The following is a 19,478-nucleotide window of genomic DNA, read 5'->3' as shown; positions in this document are numbered from 1 at the left end:
GATTACGGCAGGCACAAATTCCTGAATGGGAAGTCAGCGGTCTTGACGTACCAGATAAGGACGGAGCCGGGAGCAAATGTTCTAGTAAGAATTCGGGCTACACGGCAATGATGTGACGAACGTAATAGTGATCAGCGCTCAGCGTAGACTGATCTTTCTAATTCATTGCAAGTATAGTAGAAGTGGAAGCTAAGTCGAGGCGGTAAAAGAATCGCCTTGATCAAGAAACCAAGCATAGGTGGGAAGGCTGGATGAGGCACGTTTCAAAAATCGAGGCAAGGCACCCAATTGTAATTACTAAACCCTTTATAGACGAAGGAAGATAGTCGTTCTAACTCGAGAGTCGAGACTAACTTGTACAGCCGCAATTCGCCCGCGATGATCGTGCGCACTGCGCACATTGCCAATCGGTTTTTTTACTCCGCATGTGTCCAGACTCCAATTAATGAGACCGTACTGGCGCAATGTGCCTCTGCGATTGCTCCCTCCAGCTGAAAGCCTAATGCATCGCTGGAGGTTCCCAGCCCTGCTGTCAGTGTCAGTGTCAGTATCCTGAATGTTAAAATCGAGACAAGCCCTAGATTATCAGTTGCGAACGGAGATAGTCCGTACGGGGACAGACGGGGACCTGTGGAAGTACAAGATCGATCAACCCCGAGGAGCCCGGCCTGGACATCAGAGTCTCAGATATCGAATGATCAAAAGGGGTGCGGACCTGAAGATGCGGGGTGCCAATAACAAATATCCTGTGACAGCTTCCGGTGCTGGTAAATGAAGCGTCTGCATACATGTGCGAACTTGGCGGGAGTTCGCCGTTGGTGGCGAGGGACTTCTGAGCTTGCAACAATCCATGTGCAGGCACATATGTACCACGCAGTCCGAGGATAGCCGGGTGCTATTCAAAGCATATCTGCAAATTCGACTACCAAAATACGCACCATCATAGTCGTCCATTCCACCACGACATGGTTCATATCATGACATTGGTCCAGTCACGATAGCTATCATACAGGAAAGACAACATTCTTCCAGTCATCGGAGACAGCAGGTGCTTGCACTACTTCTAGCCATGTCCCTCCATTAATATTGCTCTCAAGTTAGCCTGGTCAAAGCTTCGGTCACATTGGGTCGACGTCATCTGAATTCAACGGCCTTTGTCGCAACTGTTTCGTCACCGAGCTTCCTGTCATTCCCACCGTAGTACTGGTATCTGAAAGCGCAGACTCCGCCATAAGAGGACTGGTGAACGGATGAGAAAGTTATTTAAAGTAGAGCATTGCAACAATCTTCGTATGTCTGCTGACCGTTCATGGGGAATATTCGGTCTTATCGAAGAAAGAGCACACTAGCCTAATTATGGCGTTATGAGCTAGATCCTTTTAAATTCGAGTTTCGAAAGGCCGCTGGGCAGTCACATGAACTTTAATACTGAGAGGGAGGTTGCAATGTACTAAAGTGAAACGACGCCCCCCTAGTGATGCGGACGTACAGTATGCTAAAACACGGATGCTGGAGCGCTCAACAGACACCACTCACTTTTAGACTACACGGGTGCAATATCATTATATCGTGGCCATCAGAATGCAACGTTCATGTATATCTAAATAAAAATTAGAGCTGATTGCAAAATTATGAACAGCGTCTCGGAAATGTCCTAGGTAGGACCCCATAAGCACATGAGACCAGGATACTGCTTACTTTCCTCACCTTCTGAATCCCCAACCCAGAAATACCTCAGTGGGAGGTGTAAATCTCGATGTATACTCGACAGAAAGCAACACCAGAGCCAAAGTCGAGGTCACTGAGAAGAAACGATATACTTTGACTGGTCCTGAGCTGTAAATGAAGCAAACCTTGATCCACATCAGTTTCCGAATCGAGGAATCAATAATGTCCTTTCATTTTTCGTAGTTTCAACATCGAATATCAACATTAATATTTCCGGGTCCGAATGGTTCATGAAGATGATACGTCATTCTTTATCTCGCTCGAGAGCGCAAGTAGAGATACCCTTGATTGTAGCTATAATGTAACTTGTCAGTATGCAGGGTGCAAAGAAGTGTATGTAGAGATACGCACCATGGCCGCCGTGCTCGTAATTCCCGCTGTAGCTCATATCTTGACATCGAGTAAATGGCAGATACTTGCGACAGAATGTGCGCATCGATGCAAGACTAGTATGCGAACTTTTAAATCTAGGGAGACTCGATGTGGGTGGCCGCCGTGGTGGTACAGTGAAGTGCTCCGGGTATGTGAAGTTTAATGGGGTCCCAATTCGGACCGCAAGTTCAACTTTTGAGTTTGCGCATAATTTTGCAATCAGCTGCAGAGAAATAAACAAGTGTGCAATGACTTAGTGACCGTGCGCGTGATACTTTATCGGTAACTCATTGCCAATATAGGAGAGGTATATATTTCCCACGACTCCGGACTCACTGCTCACTGTGGAGTAGTAATTCTATATCGAAAAGACACACGCTGTCATTTAGACCCGTATGTCGAGGTTAAGAGTTTATTGAGATTAAAATATCGACCTCACAGCCCAGATAGTAACTATAGAAAATTTAGTTGTAATCTTCACTCACGCTGTCCGTTAAAATGCCAAAACAACAAATCTCTCTTTATGGACCCACGCTGTCATCTCATCTCATCTAATCTCATCTCATACAAACTTGCACACCGAGCCTCTATCAAGTTATTTTCCAGCTCGTCCAAGTCCCTCTTCGATAGGTTATTGTATTGTATTTCTTTTATAATATTGAATAAAATGAAGGTGGTGAGGTACGAGCAAGCGATGACCTTCTTCAGGAACCAGATGGAAGGTATGTCTCATGACAGAAACTGTCGATCCTTATCAAATTCTTATTAAGTTGCGTCTATAATCGCACCCTTAGTCACCGGAAAATTCCCTCGGTCACTTGATCGTCATTCAGAACCATCCGAAGCCTGTCCAACTTCCTCAGCCCATTCTTCCAATCGTTAACACGGACAAGTCCCTGGTCACACTTCAAACATCCTTGTCACAAACTTCATCTGGGAGCGCTGTATAGCCTACTCACGTCATGTCGATCAAGGTCAAACAGATGCTCTGCAGCTGGTGATAGTAAATACGCCACATAGCACCTGCTAGATTCAAACAAGACAACAACTCTAGTAGCACGGCGTTTCAGAGTTACTAATTATGTAACGCATCTTCGGAATAGGACATTCTGTCAAGGAATGGGAGAGACCGCGGAGGTCGTCACAGGTTGGTCCCCTTCCTCTTCGTCCAATGTGAATATAGCAGCTGTTTCTTCTCAATCCACTCACTCGGATGTCCTTTCCCAAGCCTTTCATACTCAAACTTTGCACCATTTGACCTATCCACTCTATTTTAAACTTTAGGTCCTGCGACTACCCCGGCAACTCAGCCTGTACCTAGCACTGTACCCTCTACTATTTAACAGCCAGACAAGTGCGTTTCATCCCTACAACTCGTCGATCTCCCTTGTTCTACTTTGCAAAGGTGAATAGCCTCATTCAACCCATCCACCTATTTTATTGACCCGCTTCTTACAAAGGTATACCACATCCCTCCAACCCCTTTTTACAATGTCAATCCAAACTTCCCCAACTGTGGTCGTACCTTTGTTTCCTGGTCAAGGGTCTTCACCTGCTGCCCTAGCTTTGGCTCTTCAGCAGGCACTCCGTGACATTCGCTCACCATCTGGCCAATTACTTTTGGCTTCATGTCACGAGGCCTTCCATGCAGAGGTGTTGAAGCTAACAGCTGACGAGCTTAACGAAACCCGCATTTCCCTGGAAGATTTCCAGGAAGCCACCTCGCTTCTATCATCTTCGAGTCTTTACCAGAACAATTCCGTCATTTCCAGCACCTCCCTCTTTCTCTTCCAAGCTCTGAGATATCTTGCTCACTTCTCGGGCTCACCAACGGAACCTAATGGCCGCAGTACTTTTGCAGGTAACGCCGATCACAGTCTTGGGGTGACTGGCTTCTCGTCTGGTATCATCACTGCATGCGTGGTAGGAGCCTCCAACAGTATCCTTACCTTCATGTCGCATGCAGTAGAGGCGTTCCGCCTAGCATTTTGGATCGGTGTCCGGTCTATGCAGTACAGAAACAAAGAGCTTCAATCTGCTGTAGGCTTCCCTGACACAGGACTCCCTTGGACCATCGTTTGTGTCGGCTTGAGTAAAGCCGATGTCTTGGGCTTCATTTCTGATTTCGAAGCCAAGGTGAGAGACTGTTGCATATCGGTGATATTAAAAAAAGCTGAACGAGGACCATCAGAACGATTGCAATTCTTCCCTCCACCTGACGGCTATTTTAGATACACAACACGTCACCGTTTCGGGTCGCCCTGATATCCTACAACGTTTCTCGTCCTCAATCTCAATTTCCAAATCTTGCACCATTCATCCAACAACTGTAGATGCTTTATACCATGCGCACGTCCTCCACAATGTCCACGCCCAAGTCTTGGCTGATGTCGGGAAACATTCCATTCACTTTCCTGATTTCTCCGACCTTAAATATCCTGTATTTTCGACCGTATCTGGGCAGCCTGTGTTACCCAGTTCTGAGCACTCCTCTCTTGTGGACGCAGTCCTTGACATGATAATCGTGTCTCCTTCAGACTGGCTGTCTGTGGTACAGGGGCTCAGTAGTGCGGTACCGGCTGATGTTCCCCCACAAGTATTAAATTTCGGCCCTAGCTCTGGTCTTCTCCGAATGCTGGAGAAATCACTCTCAACCAAGAAAGCTACTTTCACGGACGCGGCCGTTTCTGATTCCAGCAGCACTGGTGGTCCGACGGGGAACTTCAAACAAGAGCCGATAGCAATTGTTGGAATGGCACTTCGCTTGCCTGGTGGTGCAAGAAATGCGAACGAGCTTTGGGAACTTCTCGAGCGAGGAATTAATACCATTTCTGAGGCATGTTGTTTTTGTGTCTCACGGTATTTCACACATTAAACTTTTCCTGTTGCAGATTCCAGCAGACCGTTTCGAATTAGAGCGCTACACGTCTGCTAGCGCTAAAAGCGGCCGGGGGATGAAGGCTCATACTGCAAATTTCATAGATTGTCCTGACGAGTTCGACTACAAGTTCTTCAAGGTATCGCCCAGAGAAGCCAAGAGCATGGATCCACAGCAAAGACTTCTTTTGCACACCGCTCACGATGCCCTTGAGAGTGCTGGTTATGTTGCGGATGCTACCCCGTCTTTCCAGCGTGACCACTTTGGTTGTTTCATCGGTACTGCTACCCATGATTATGCAGACAATTTACGGGAGGATATTGACGTGCATTACAGCACAGGCATGCAACCTTTTTTCTTCTCTATGTATTACTTATTCTGACAAATATTCAAGGAACCCTCAAGGCTTTCCTTAGTGGCCGCATATCATACGCAATGCAGCTTGGCGGCCCTTCCATGACGCTTGATACGGCTTGTTCATCATCAATCGTCGCAATCCATCAAGCCTGTCGTTCACTTGTGAATGGGGACTGCAGTGCTGCAATTGCAGGTGGAGTCAACGTTATGTCGAGTCCAGATGTAAGCTAGACTTTTGGGTTCTGCATATCAATCCCTCAACGGATTCTCCCCTGCCAGATGTTTATTGGCTTAGATCATGGGCATTTCCTCAGCCCGACCGGGCAGTGCAAATCTTTTGATGCATCAGCTGACGGCTACTCTCGATCGGAGGGATGCTCTCTCTTCGTTCTCAAGCGTCTTTCAGACGCAGTTGCAGAGAACGACGACATTCTCGGTGTCATCCGCGCCATTGATCTCAATCAGAGTGGGCAGGCACATTCAATCACCCACCCGCACGTACCTTCCCAGGTTTCTCTGATGAACAGGCTCCTGAAGAACTCCGGCATCGATGCGTCGCGCATCAGTGTCGTAGAAGCACACGGAACTGGTACCCAGGCTGGAGATTTTGCCGAACTCCAGAGTATCCGTGCTGTTCTTTGCCGTGCTCGCGATAGCGCAAATCCCCTTCATGTCACTTCGATCAAAGCTAACATCGGTCACTTGGAAGCTGCTTCTGGCGCTGCTGGACTTGCCAAACTTTTGCTCATGTTCCAACACGAGACCATCCCCGCTCAAATCTCCCTCAAAATATTGAACCCACGTATCACGCCGCTAACCCAGGATCATACAGTCATCGACACGGTTCCAACACCATGGGTGCGCGGATCGTCGCCCCGCATGGCGCTGCTCAACAACTTCGGAGCATCAGGTTCAAACGGAGCACTCATAGTGGAAGAATATCAAAAGCAAGCAAAAGCTCCAGCGAGTGGTGCATCTTACGTCTTTGGTATCTCTGCCAAGACTCGCGAGGTTCTCGAAACTCTCCGCCTTCGCTACTTTGACTGGCTTCACGACGCCAGAAATCGCTGGATTCCCATCAGCGATATCGCATATACTGCCACCGCAAGAAGACAGCTGTACCCTTTCAGAATTTCAATTGATGTGGGAGGCAAGGACCAACTCGTCCAGGCTCTTGCGAGCGCTGAGGTGTCTCATGTTGAGGGAGAGTTCGGTCAAGTCGTCTTTGTGTTCTCTGGACAAGGCAGCTATTATCGTGGCATGGGGAAGCTCCTCTATTCGAGCTCTCCGGTCTTCCAGCGCTGCATTGACAGATGCCACCGGTACCTCGTGTCCAAAGGCTTTGCGGGTATCCTTCCAAGCATCATCGGAGGGGCCGCGGATAGTGGGTCAGATGAAATGGAAGAGTTCGAAGCGTCTCAAACTTCTACGATGGCGCTAGAAGTCGCGTTGGCGACTGTGTGGATACATTGGGGTTTGACGCCTGCCACAGTTGTTGGGCACAGGTGAGAATTTATCCCAATACATAACTGGTCGATATCTAATATTATCTTACTAGTCTCGGTGAATACGCTGCTCTGGTCATTGCCGAGGTCCTCTCGCTCGAGGCAGCCTTGTTTTTGGTCGCATCACGCGCTCGCCTCACATGGCGCGGTTGTGTGCCAGGTGCAACAGGCATGTTGGCTGTCAGGCTCGGGGAGCAGCAGATCAATACCGTTCTGAAATCTGGTTCATACCCGGATCTCTCTGTCGCTTGCGTCAACAGTGATCGTGCTTGTGTCGTTTCCGGCGCACTGGCTCAGCTGCAAGCTCTGACAAAGGAGTTGGCGAATACAGGATCCAAGGCCCGTCTTCTGGACGTTCCTTATGGATATCACAGCAAAGCAATGGACCCAGTTCTGGATGAGCTTACCCAGCTGGCACGTACCGTACCCTTGTCTTCGCCAAAGGTGTCCGTCGGTTCTACCGTTCTTGGCCGACTCGTTCCCGCAGGAGACGCTTCCACCTTCGACGCAACCTATTTCTCTTCGCATTTCCGCCAGCCTGTCCTTTTCGCCCCAACTGTTGATGTCCTGTGCAAGCACCCCTCGCTTCCACAGGTAGGTGCCTGGATCGAGATGGGACCCCAAGCGTCATGCTTGTTGATGATACGCGCTTGTGCATCTGCTCCCACCGAAGCGGCGCTATTGCCTTCGTTGAGCAAGAACGACAACGCTACTCTCACATCCAGCCTCTCCCAGCTCTACAGAACAAGTGCTCCTTTGAACTGGCGGAATGTCTTCTCGGAGTTGTCCCCAGCGAAGTGCGCTGATCTGCCGCCATACCCGCTTGAGAGGAACAAGATTTGGGTACCATACAAAGAACCTTCCTACGAACCTACTGCACCAGCTAAAACCGTGGCACCAGCACGAAGCGCAGCACCGCAAAAGACCATAGCACCTGCACCTGCACCAGTACGAAGCGCAGCACTAGCACGAAGCACAGCACCAGCACGAAGCGCGCCTCCACAACCGACCATCCCGAAAGCCGATATGATATCTGAATACACCATGCTTGGGTGGTGGGTGCAGTACCCATCGCGCGAGAACGGCAACTCGGCCAGTTTCGACACTCCCATCGAAGTTCTAGGTCCGTTCATCGAAGGACACAAGGTTGCAGGGCACTTCCTATGCCCGGCATCAATCTACCTTGAACAAGTCATTTCGGGTGCAGATCTTTCACGCCGCCATCGCAACTTCGATTTCGGGAAGAGCTTCGCTGTCCTCAAGAACGTCACTTTCGCGAAACCGCTTGTTTACCATCCCCAAGTCAATCGCGTTGTTCGTACGCATGTGACCATTCAAGAGGATGGTACTGGTTCCTTCACTGTTACATCTAGACTGCAGTCTTCTTCGGATGAATCGGCTCATGTCCGCGGAGAGATACGCTTCCAATCCACCAAGGAGATTGGTGCCAATCTCGACAATGAATTCAGCCTCATGCCCAAACTCAGTGTTTCGGAGGTTGGTTCACGGAAGGAAGGTCAAGCAGAGGTCTACAACACCCGAATTCTATACGAAGTCGTCTTCCCCCGTGTTGTCGAATACTCCGCGAAGTACCACACCATCCAGTCTCTGACAGCCAGCGCGAATGGAATGGATGGTGTAGCGCAGGTCAAGCTTCCAGATGCCCCACGACACTCCTTTGCCGCTCATCCCGTCTTTGCCGATACCCTCCTCCACTCCGTTGGATTCCTAGCGAATACGCAAGGCGCTGTTGGTGATGCTTATATCTGCAGCGACGTCGGATCATTCCAGATGCTCTCCGAGTTCATTGATCATCAGCAAACATACACTTTCCATTGTCGCGGGTCGTGGACGTCCTTTGAGAACGTCTTTGTCGCTGAGGCTTTTGCTGTCCAAGACCAAGAGCCTCGCCGTGTTGTTGCGCTTATGAGGGGTATTCAATTCAAGCGTGTGCGCATGAAGGGTCTTGCTCTAGCTTTGAAGATGGCAGCAGACGCTGTCCCTGCGCAGTCACGCAATCGGACCGACTCGACCAGCGATGTGCAGACAAATGACTCCAGCAGGCCATCTTCGCCGGAAACTCTAGTGTCTGAGGATGACGTTAGCGTCCGCATTAAAGATATCATTGCGCAGGTACTCGGCCTTCCTACTGGCGATATACAAGATCATTCCGACTTCAAATCGCTCGGCCTTGACTCCCTCAGTTCATTAGAAGCTCTACACGCACTCAAGACCGAGCTTAACGCTGACCTTCCTCATGACGCATTCGAGTCTCATTCCACGATTGCATCCTTGACCGCTCTCCTCGATAAATCACCCTCCCCCAAGAAGTCGTCGGTAAAATCCCAGGCATCGCCAGCTAGATCCGTTGCATCGACAGTAACAGTGTCCGGTGATGACAGACGCGCCCGCATCAGAGATGTCATCGCGGGGGTACTTGGCCTTCCGGTTTCCGATATAGAAGATGATTCTGACTTCAAATCCCTCGGCCTCGACTCCCTCAGTTCATTAGAGGCTCTGCACGCTCTCAAAACCGAGGCCAATATCGACCTTCCTCATGATGCATTCGAATCTTTTTCCTCAATCGCATCCTTGAGCTCCTTTCTCGACAAATCTAGCCCCTCTGAGAAATCCGTAGAAAGATCCTCACAGAAGTCTGTGGAAAGATCCCAACCGCCAGCAGCTGAGACGACCGAAACAGTGTCTGGTGGTGACAGAAGCATCCGCATGAGAGGTATTATCGCGGAGGTGCTTGGCCTTCCGGTCTCTGATGTAGAAGATGACTCCGACTTCAAATCACTCGGCCTTGACTCCCTCAGTTCATTAGAGGCTCTGCATGCGCTCAAAACCGACCTCAATATCGACCTCCCACACGATGCATTCGAATCTCACTCCTCAATCGCATCCTTGAATGCTTTTCTCGATAAATCCTCCTCTCCCAAGAAGTCCTCGGGAAGATCGTCGGCGAGAACATTGCAACCCGCATCGTTTGATGCTCGCATGTCACGACTCCAATCCGGCAAGGACGAAAGCGCTGCCCCGCTGCTTCTGATTCACGATGGCAGCGGCTTGATCAATCACTATAGCCGTTTGACGCCGATGAATCGGGATGTCTATGGTCTCTCCAATCCCAGTCTTATTACCGGTGGAAAATGGGAGAGTGTTGAGCAGATAGCAGAATCCTACACCAACGCTGTTCTGGCTGAGAAAACAAAGCAGATCATCATTGGCGGTAAGCAGACATTATTATTTTTCACCAGGACATCACTAACGGCGCAATACAGGATGGTCATTTGGTGGCGTTGTGGCTTTCGAATCCGCTAAGAGGCTCATTCGGAATGGCGTACGCGTCCGCGGCATCGTTCTCATCGACGTTCCTTGTCCTGGCAAACACGTGCCCCTTTCATCATCTGTGATAGACCACGTCACGAATTCGCACTCCCAAGGAATTGACTCAGCAACCATAAGTCTCATCGGGGAACAATTCAAAGAAAGCACGCGACTCCTTTCTGTCTACAAACCATCTCTTGAAAAGCTTGACATTCCGGTAGCCTTCCTTCGCTCGTCTGAGGGGTATGCTCCTGCGGGTTTGGACGTTCCTCACTGGTTGCAATACCGTGGAAGCGAAACTGCCGTCGTTGGCGAATGGGAAGCCCTCACACAGTCCTCTGTAAAGACTTGGGCGATTCCCGGTGACCATTTCGCACCTTTCACTCCCGAAAACGTAAGCATCTGATACCATCACGAAGCACAATCCATTAACACTTGATTTTATAGATCGAACAAACATCCCAGCAGCTCAAGGATGCGTGTCAGTTTGTGGAAAGGCTATAGAGGATACCCTGCATTTTTTATTTCACTTGCTCCATACCACGTTAGATTTTGTTTGTGCATTGATCTTTTGAATCCACTCGCACTGCTTGCTCCATACCATTGTTTATGCATAGATATCTCTTCTTTTTCCGGGTCCTGCTTGCATCTCATAAATTCCTTTATTATTACGCATCTCTGTATTTATATATGCGACTACGATTTCGGTCTTCCGTCTGTCAATGCAATTAAGTTTCGATGTATACATTTAGGCCACAGATTGAAAGGCAATGGAATAAATGACTTTGTTTAATAATTCTTTTTCACGCCTGCTCATCTGTGTGGACAAATGAGACTTCCACTGTCACTCCAAAATCAGACGTTGCAAACGCAGACTTCATCAGGGGAGGGATCTAAGAATAACCTCGTCTAATATGACATGTTCTCTATAGATCGAGTAAAATGATATACAGAAAAGGTTCTGATAAACTTCAGCGTCAGATACAGGAGGGAGAACCCCTTGATAAAAACGGGGCAAGAATAACCCAGTTATCCATGAATTGCCAGTGCTACAGAAATGGAAGTGAAAACATATTATATAAAACAAGATGAGATGTACAAGTAATCCGGAGAAGATATTTAGTGCCAACGGACCTCGAAAATGTTACAATGGTATGTTCTCCTTGCTTGACAAGACATTCTTGTCTGGATTCTCCGACCTCATCACTGCGGACTTATGCCTCACAGACTCCATCTCGAAACTTACATCGTCCATGATACACCAATCCTCCTCGGGCATTTGATCCAAAAGACTTGGCTGCGCCTTCAAACTGCTAAAATCAACGCGGGCGGGAGAGCATTCTGCATCTTCGATGATTGCAGGCGCCACGTTTGCGGCTCGGCTCTGTTGACGTTCAGCGAATGCTGCTGATGCACCTCCCGGTGTTGGTTTTGCAGGCTTGAGTTTTGAAGGCAGTGCGCTGCTACAGCCAAGGCCCAGCGAATCGAATTTGCTGACGAAAGATGCAAGAGCACGACGTTCCTCCTCAAGTTTTATCCTTAGCTGTACTCGATTCTTAGCACCATAAAAGAAAACATGTCAACATGCATAAGCTGACCTTCTTTTCTTTATCCAGCTGCCTGACAAGTTCGGCTGCCCAAGCCTCCTTTTCTTCTCGCTTTTTTACCTCTTCTTCAAGCTTACCAACCCACTCCTTCTCAACGTCCTCTCTGACGGCTCTCAGAGGCTCCCCAAGATTGTCCTCATACCCACACACTACGATTTCAAGCTCACGAATCGTCTTCGCTTGCTCAGCAATGAGCTTGTCTTTCTCGGTTTCTGAAGCATCCGGTGGAAGTTCTGGGCGAGAAAGGAGAGCAGCTTCTAGGGAAAGAATTTGACTCGACTGTGACTCGAGTTCAAGGCGAGTTGCGAGAAGCTCTTGTTGCAGCTGTCATGAATCGCCAAAGTTCAATTAAATAGGATGGTCTAACATTATCGAGCGTACAAACCTGGTATGGTGACATATCGAAATCAACTTTGGATGGGCTGGCGGGACGTGATTCGTCTCCTTTACTTTCATCAACCGTTTGAGATGTCAAAATGAGCTTCGTAAGCTGCTGGATTCTAGAATTAAGATCCTTCATCGCTTTTGATTCATCGATTTGCTGTGACAAAAATCAGTCTGAGAATTATGTAGCGGGAGGCCGATATTACCTCGCGTGCTGAGAGCCTGCGAGTTCGAGCAGGCGCGTCTGCTTCTCGTTCTGAAAGTTTATTCTTGAGCTCCTCAATCTCTTTCCTGTATCGTTCTATCAAAGCATCAGTATCGACAATCTCTTTCTTCTTCGCATTAAGCTAGGAGTACAGGAAATCAACATCCTGGGAGCAATACACAGGAAGGACACGACGAACCTGCACTCGTTTAATCCTCTGAGCAAATAAAAGCGTACTCGTGCTTTCTGCCACGGCAGTCGCATCGGGATTGATGGTGCATATGACAGAGATTCGAGCATCTCCTGATAGTGAAGGCTGAAGCAGCCGTGTTAACTTGGAGTTACGATAAGGTACGTGGTCACTGAGAAAGACAGTTTAATTATTCCAAGTATAGCAGAGGATGACGCCTCTGACTTTTTATTCTTCGCAGCGTTCTCTGCAAGAGTGCCAATGACGCTCCCAAGTGTCAACAAGCTGGTGTTAATGTACTTCCCCTCCCTGGTTCTCTCTTTGTCCGAAGTAGCTTTTTCGGAACCAGCAAGATCAATCAGGCTCTGGATGATGATTTCCAAATATTCAACGACCCCACTGAGACCGTAAAGAGAAATGAAACCCACCAGCACCGAAGTCTGCACGCTTCTTCCTCCGATGGTCTGTAATCGAGGACCGCCAGGTGTCGGTGGGCGCGTGCCGGGAGTTTGACGGCCGCTTGGTGTCTCGCTCCTTTTCTCTCCCCTTTCTCTGCTCTCCACTACAAGTCGGAATACGCTGTGGCTTCGACTACTCCGCTCATTCCAGTCTGTGCTAGCCGTTCTTCTGTTCCTTTCTCCTCGCTCAAGGACTTCTTTGACGCTCTTCAAGCTTGTCACGACTTCTTCTCGAAGTGGTACTAGAATACCCGAACCCTGAATTTGAACGGGCTGAGCGGCAGACATTGAAGGTGGCGCGAGTAGGTCATATATCGTTTCATTGTAAATTTCGAGATAAGAACACCGAAGAAGATATTCACGAGTGGGTGTGCGGCGGATGTAACCAAACACATCCTTCATTGCACGCGGTATTATGCCCGGTTGATCTTCGGTTCCAGACTAAATGAAACTATGAGAAAATTCGAAAGTGGATACAAAGGCGCGTCTCACAAGAGTGAATGTTTTCCCGCTGGCTGTTTGGCCATAAGCGAAAATAATAGAATTGTAACCATCCATGGCAGCGCAGACATGGCCACGCGCAACAGCATTGTAGACCGGCCTATTCTCGGAACCAGTAATGACTTCGTCAAAATTGAACTCTGGTGGTGTGGTGGCAGTTGACTTTGCGTATTGAGGGAAAAGCTTTATAGTGCGTTTCGCGCTATGATCCCATGCAGCATGCGCAGAGGTAGTAGGGCGGATTCTGTATATTGGAATGGTTTCAGTGCGTGTCAAGAATAAGCCAGAGGAGCAAAATCACCTTATAGATACAAGAACCTTGTCTTCCTTTCCGTAATTAGGTCCAAGGATAGTGGCCTCATCGATGTCTGCAGAAACATCACCGGGTTCGACGGTCTGAAAATCGACTAGTGCATCTTCTGGATCAATCCGACTAACATCCATATCACTCGTGGTAACATGGGAGGTTGGAGTCTGACTCCTAGGCGTTCCAGGGGTGCGAGGGCGAGTTCCTTCGAAGGACTTCTTGGCTGGAGTTGCAGGCACAGCTGCAAGAGATGACTTGGTTGCGGCAGTGGTCCGCAGCCGGGACTCAGAAGATAGAGCTGCCTTAAATTTCTTTGCTGTCGAACCAAGAACGCTAGTCTTTATTGTAGAGGGGAGTTCACTGCTGGATGCAAAGGAAAGCGGACGTTTAGGTGTGAAAGGTACTGATCGTGTGAGCTTGCTGGGGGCAGGTGTAGATGCCATCGTTAACACGTATCTCGCGGTCGTCGTCGTCTTCAATAAAGGTGCGAAGTATGTATTTGCAGATCGGTACAACAGACGTAAGTTGTTCAACCCTGGGAATGGAAACGCGTAGTATCAAGCTCACGTGCCAGGTGGGACGCGTCGCACCACGTGACTTAACAAATTGGTTGAGCCATCGAGATTCGAAAGTATTTTCAAGAGCTGGCATGCCATGTCGAAAAGTCTGTGCACCACAGTCCGCCACTCGCATCGGACCATCGGGCATGGTGGAAGAATTGAATGTCGTATGGATACATTTCATCTCAGGACTAAGCGGTCATACAAATTTCTAGGCATGAAAGACTGACCGACGTATGAAGGACCTGAGATCATCATCCTCCTTCCTTCAACTTTCCAGTCGATTGGTACGGTATTCAAGTACATATAGCCCGACCAACTTAAATCTTCGATTCATTCTGCCTTGTGTTTCCTGGCTGAGTTCCGTGGCGCCCACCCAATGCTTAGCGCCTGAAGTCAACATAGCAGCAAACATTGCCTCTCGGAGGCCAGCGCCCAACCTTCCTCCAACTTCTTCTTGTCTTACACTACTTTGATCAACTATTCACCATGAACAACCCAATTCAATTGGGGAACCCCGAGTTCAGGTCAGTTCCTCCTCCAGACATCGAGACGCCCAACGAAACAAATACTGCTGAGCGCCGTGTAAGTGGTTCGTAGTTGAAACTCAATGAAGACCCATCCTTTCTCTAGGGCCGACCCCGTGGCAAAATCTGTCGCTTGCTGGGCAAGGTTAAGAATCGTGTTGTCAAAAGGATTTCTGTAAGTCGAAATCAATCCTCAGTCCGGGGATCAGGCTGATAACTTACACGAGCGCTCAAAGTTCAACAATTCACGCAGCCGTGACCCCGTTCAGGTAGGTGACATTCTGATGTCTGCTCTGAGTGCTCTCTGTCTAACTTCTACTGCCTGCACCGGGCTCAGGATACTTCTACTGTTATGCAACAAGGCGCCGATCCCCAATCTGTGAACAAGGCACTTCAGGATGCCGGTCATGGTACAGATCAGATGGAATCACTTTTAGGACTTGCGAGACCCGTATTATCCGCAGGCAAAAATGGATCAGCAGCACTCGATGATGTAGACAGTATAGAGACCACTTATCTTCAACCCCTCAGGATATTCGACACTGTGATCGGGACGATAGCAGATGTATGTTCTCTCTCTTCCTCTTTAGAACTAGATTAACAACGTTCTCCAGGTGCATCCGTATGCAAAGATGGCATTGGGGGTGCTTTCTTGCGCATCAAAAGTACGTTTTTCTTGCCGTTATTCAGATTTCCTGCTCACTTGTTCTGCACGCAGATAATTCTTGCTCAAGCGGATCGTGACGAAGCAATACTTGACCTCTACAAGGAGTTGGGACAAGTGTATGGCTTCATAACGCAAGACGACATGCTTCTCAAGATTTCGTCGATGAGGGACATCTTGGGACAGATCTCTCAGCAGACCCTAGAATGCGCCAATTTTATCAGGGATTATTCAGAGAAGAAAAGCTTTTGTGAGTCTCTCCAACAACTCGTTCTTTGCCGATTTTCAATTGCATCATAGGGGAGAGACTCGGAAAGAACATCATCTCGGAAACAGACAAAACCGTACAACAGTATAGAAAAGTGTTGGATGTACTCATGCAACATTTCCGTGACCAAGTTACTCGCGACGTAGCGATCTACATTCACCATACAAGTAAGGATTCGGACGTGCTTCTGATTCGACGTCCATTCATACTTCTACAGGCGAAATACTGGAATTTAATGGTATGGCTTATGCGGATGCCGCAACACTAGATACTACGAAGCAATGCCAATCAGGAACACGCACGGACATTCTCTCCGACATCATGGGATGGATCAACGACAGCAGAGATGATGTTCCACGTGTGTTATGGCTATCCGGCCCTGCCGGAACGGGTAAATCAGCCATTGCTCACACGATCGCCAGCTCGTTCATCGGGGTGGGCGGACTTGGTTCTTGTTACTGCTTTGACCAAAATGCAAAAGATCGGTATAAAAAGGTCTTCACCACTATCGCGCGCGACCTGGCTGACCGTCATCCGGAGATGAGACGAGCGTTAGCGGATGCAGTCAAGAACCAGACTGCGCTCAAGACTACACCGGATATCGTACAGCAGTGGCAGAAGCTTCTTATAGAACCGTTAGGGAAGCTTTCCGAGTCACCCGTGGGGCCTGTAGTGATCGTTATCGACGCACTGGATGAAAGTGGAGATGCAGCGGAAACACGTAGCAACCTTCTTCGCATTCTTTCCGGCAAACTTCAGAACTCTGCCGTTCCTCAAATCACGGAGCTCCCAAAGAACTTTCGGTTTATCGTCACCTCTCGCCCACTCCGCGATATTCGGAATGCGTTTGCGGGCGCTCAACACATTCGAAGGATTTCCATGGACGACATTCCATCAGAAGTCGCAGAACGCGATATCTATGTTTATGTGTCGGAGACACTCAAAGAGCTTCCGCATTTCGGGAAGAAAGAGTTTACAGCCCTCGCCAAGAAAGCTGATAATCTTTTCGAGTGGGCACGTCTTGCTTGCAAATACATCGAAGCGCCTCTTCCTGGCTTATCTTCCGATCAGTCGTTCAATGTGATGGTGTCTCGCGATGGCGTCGAAAGGGGGCACTTGCTGTACCATACGTATGAGACAATTCTGAAGCAGATCATACCAAAGGATGGATACACAGACCGCGAGTCTCAGCTAGCGACGTTTTGTTCCGTGATGGGACAGATTCTTGGCACAGCCGAACCCCTCCCTTTGAATTCCCTGAATGCTATACGAAGCCATTTTCCAGATAAAAGCGAACGTTACAAGGTGGAGGTCATAACAGATCACATGGGTGCCCTCTTGAGCGGCACTAACAACTCATCCACCCCAGTCCGACCCCTTCACGCATCCTTCCGCGATTTCCTGACAGACCCGTTACACGCTAAAGAGTTCTCCATCGACGTGCCGAAGGTTCAACGAAACCTTGCTTTCGCCCCGCTTGGAGTGATGAAAGATGAGCTCTCCTTCAATATCTGCGATTTAAAAACATCTTATCTTCCCAACTCTGAAGATCCCGATCTGCGAGAACGAGTCAAAAAATGCATTTCCCCACATCTATCCTATACCTGTCGATTCTGGCTTTCACACGTACAAGCAACTGACTTCGATCCAGAACTCGCCAAAGAAATAAAATCACTCTTCGAACATGAGCGACTGTTCTTCTGGCTCGAGGTGCTCGGCCTTATCAATGCGCTCAGCGGCGCAGTCCACGCCCTTCCGCTCATTGCCAAGTGGTTGAAGGTGAGCATACGGTTATTGAGCGTCAGATAACATACTCACTGATACGCAATCGCAATTACAGGGTCACGCCGGATACGAAGATGCCTCGTCTGCTGCAATGGACGTGCAGAGATTCATTCAACTCTTCGCCGGCATCATCTTGCGCAGCACACCTCATCTCTATGTATCAGCACTTCCATTCTCGCCCGTTAACTCTGCACTATCCAAAATGTTTTCTGCACGTTTTCCGAACTCTTTTCGTGTAGCATCTGGACGTGATATCAACTGGACGGCCGTTCAGACTGTGATCAGCGGACACACTGATTTTGTTAATTCAGTCTCGTTCTCGCCCGATGGGACTCGCATTGCGACTGGATCGAGTGATCGCACTGTGCGGTTGTGGGACGCAGCAACGGGGCAGCCAGTAGGGCAGCCCTTGCTCGGGCACACTGAGTCAGTTACCTCAGTTTCATTCTCGCCGGATGGGACACGCATCGTGTCTGGCTCGGTCGATAACACCGTCCGGTTGTGGGATGTAGCGACATGGCAGGCCATTGGTGAACCCTTATCGGGGCATACTTCTTCCGTTAACTCAGTCGCATTCTCGCCGAACGGAACTCGCATCGTCTCAGGTTCATACGACAAAACTCTCCGGCTATGGGATGCAGCAACGCGGCAGCCGGTTGGTGAACCCTTGGAAGGGCACACTAAATTGGTCACATCAGTCTCATTCTCTCCGGATGGGAAACACATCGTTTCTGGTTCGTTCGATCAATCTGTCCGGCTGTGGGATGCAGGAACGGGGGAGCCTGTCGGTGAGCCCTTGCTGGGGCACACTGGTGAGGTTATGTCAGTCTCGTTCTCTTCGGATGGGACTCGCATCGTCTCTGGTTCGAGGGATCTGACTGTCCGGCTGTGGGATGTGGCAACAGGGAAGCCTGTCTGTGAGCCCATGGAGGGGCACACTGATTGGGTGAGGTCAGTTTCGTTCTCGCCAGACGGAAGTCGCATTGTGACAGGTTCGGACGATCATACTGTCCGGTTGTGGGGTCCAGCAACAGGGAAGCCAGTGGGTGAGCCCTTACTGGGGCACACTTCTTCTGTCTTCTCAGTCTCGTTCTCTCCGGATGGGACTCGCATCGCGACCGGTTCTGTGGATTTCACTGTCCGACTGTGGGATGCATCTACAGGGAAGCCAGCTGGTGAGTCTTTGCGAGGGCACACCAATTCCACCTTCATTATCTCAGTCTCGCTATCGCCGGATGGGACCCGCTTCGCCACTGGTTCGATGGATGGCACTGTCCAGCTGTTGGATGCAACGACGGGTTGTCCAGTTGGAGGGCCCTTGTTGGGGCACGCTGGTTATGTCCGCTCAGTCTCGTTCTCTCCTGATGGGACTCGCATCGCGACTGGTTCGCAAGATTGTACTGTCCGGTTGTGGGACGCAGGGACGGGACAGTTAGTGGGTGAGCCTTTCCGCGGGCACACTGGTGAGGTTAACTCAGTCTCATTCTCTCCGGATGGGACTCGCATCGTTTCTGGTTCGGATGATAAGACAGTCCGGTTGTGGGATGCAGGAACGGGGAAGCCAGTTGGTGAGCCCTTGGAGGGGCACACTGATTTGGTTTGGTCAGTTTCATTCTCGCCGGACGGAACTCGCATCGCAACTGGTTCTAGGGATAAGACTGTCCGGTTGTGGGACGCAGGGACAGGGCAGTTAGTGGGTGAGCCCTTCCTTGGGCACACTAGTGAGGTTCGCTCGGTCTCGTTCTCTCCGGACGGGACTCGCATTGTTTCTGGTTCGGACGATATGACAGTCCGGCTGTGGGATGCAGTAACTGGGAAGCCTATTGGAGAGCTCTTGGAGGGGCACACTGAC

General features: G+C 49.4%; 2 protein-coding genes across 2 annotated transcripts; one reads left to right on the top strand and one right to left on the bottom strand.

Annotated features, from left to right (window-relative positions):
* Nucleotides 1-3,260: 3,260 nt before the first annotated feature.
* Nucleotides 3,261-10,954, top strand: HD556DRAFT_153342 (putative polyketide synthase). The gene is made up of 10 exons (XM_041309545.1): nt 3,261-3,505; nt 3,561-4,236; nt 4,292-4,936; nt 4,992-5,319; nt 5,373-5,557; nt 5,615-6,840; nt 6,894-9,054; nt 9,355-10,072; nt 10,125-10,564; nt 10,618-10,954. Exons 2-10 carry the CDS (start codon nt 3,592-3,594, stop codon nt 10,672-10,674), a joined length of 6,405 nt encoding a protein of 2,134 aa, XP_041152606.1. The 5' UTR covers nt 3,261-3,505; nt 3,561-3,591; the 3' UTR covers nt 10,675-10,954.
* Nucleotides 10,955-11,040: 86 nt separating this feature from the next.
* On the bottom strand, nt 11,041-14,352 carry HD556DRAFT_1424588 (P-loop containing nucleoside triphosphate hydrolase protein). Its single transcript, XM_041304593.1, has 9 exons — nt 13,817-14,352; nt 13,507-13,759; nt 12,985-13,455; nt 12,782-12,921; nt 12,566-12,728; nt 12,368-12,508; nt 12,163-12,318; nt 11,769-12,101; nt 11,041-11,713 (listed from the first exon to the last, which is right to left on the bottom strand). Exons 1-9 carry the CDS (start codon nt 14,263-14,265, stop codon nt 11,315-11,317), a joined length of 2,505 nt encoding a protein of 834 aa, XP_041152605.1. The 5' UTR covers nt 14,266-14,352; the 3' UTR covers nt 11,041-11,314.
* Nucleotides 14,353-19,478: the final 5,126 nt, after the last annotated feature.

Source organism: Suillus plorans (genome assembly GCF_016647745.1).
Source record: "Suillus plorans strain S12 chromosome Unknown HD556scaffold_118, whole genome shotgun sequence".
NCBI lineage: Eukaryota > Fungi > Basidiomycota > Agaricomycetes > Boletales > Suillaceae > Suillus > Suillus plorans.
The sequence above is the reverse complement of the archived record's forward strand: the minus strand, read 5'-3'. Positions and strand labels throughout refer to the sequence as shown.

Coding starts and splice junctions, on each gene's coding strand:
- HD556DRAFT_1424588 (XM_041304593.1), bottom strand. CDS start 14,265: ATGGCATCTACACCTGCCCCCAGCAAGCTCACACGATCAGTACCTTTC. Junction 13,456..13,506: donor GCGGGAAAACATTCACTCTT/GTGAGACGCGCC, acceptor AGTTTCATTTAG/TCTGGAACCGAAGATCAACC. Junction 11,714..11,768: donor AGCTGGATAAAGAAAAGAAG/GTCAGCTTATGC, acceptor AATCGAGTACAG/CTAAGGATAAAACTTGAGGA.
- HD556DRAFT_153342 (XM_041309545.1), top strand. CDS start 3,592: ATGTCAATCCAAACTTCCCCAACTGTGGTCGTACCTTTGTTTCCTGGT. Junction 4,937..4,991: donor GAATTAATACCATTTCTGAG/GCATGTTGTTTT, acceptor TTCCTGTTGCAG/ATTCCAGCAGACCGTTTCGA. Junction 10,073..10,124: donor AAAGCAGATCATCATTGGCG/GTAAGCAGACAT, acceptor GGCGCAATACAG/GATGGTCATTTGGTGGCGTT.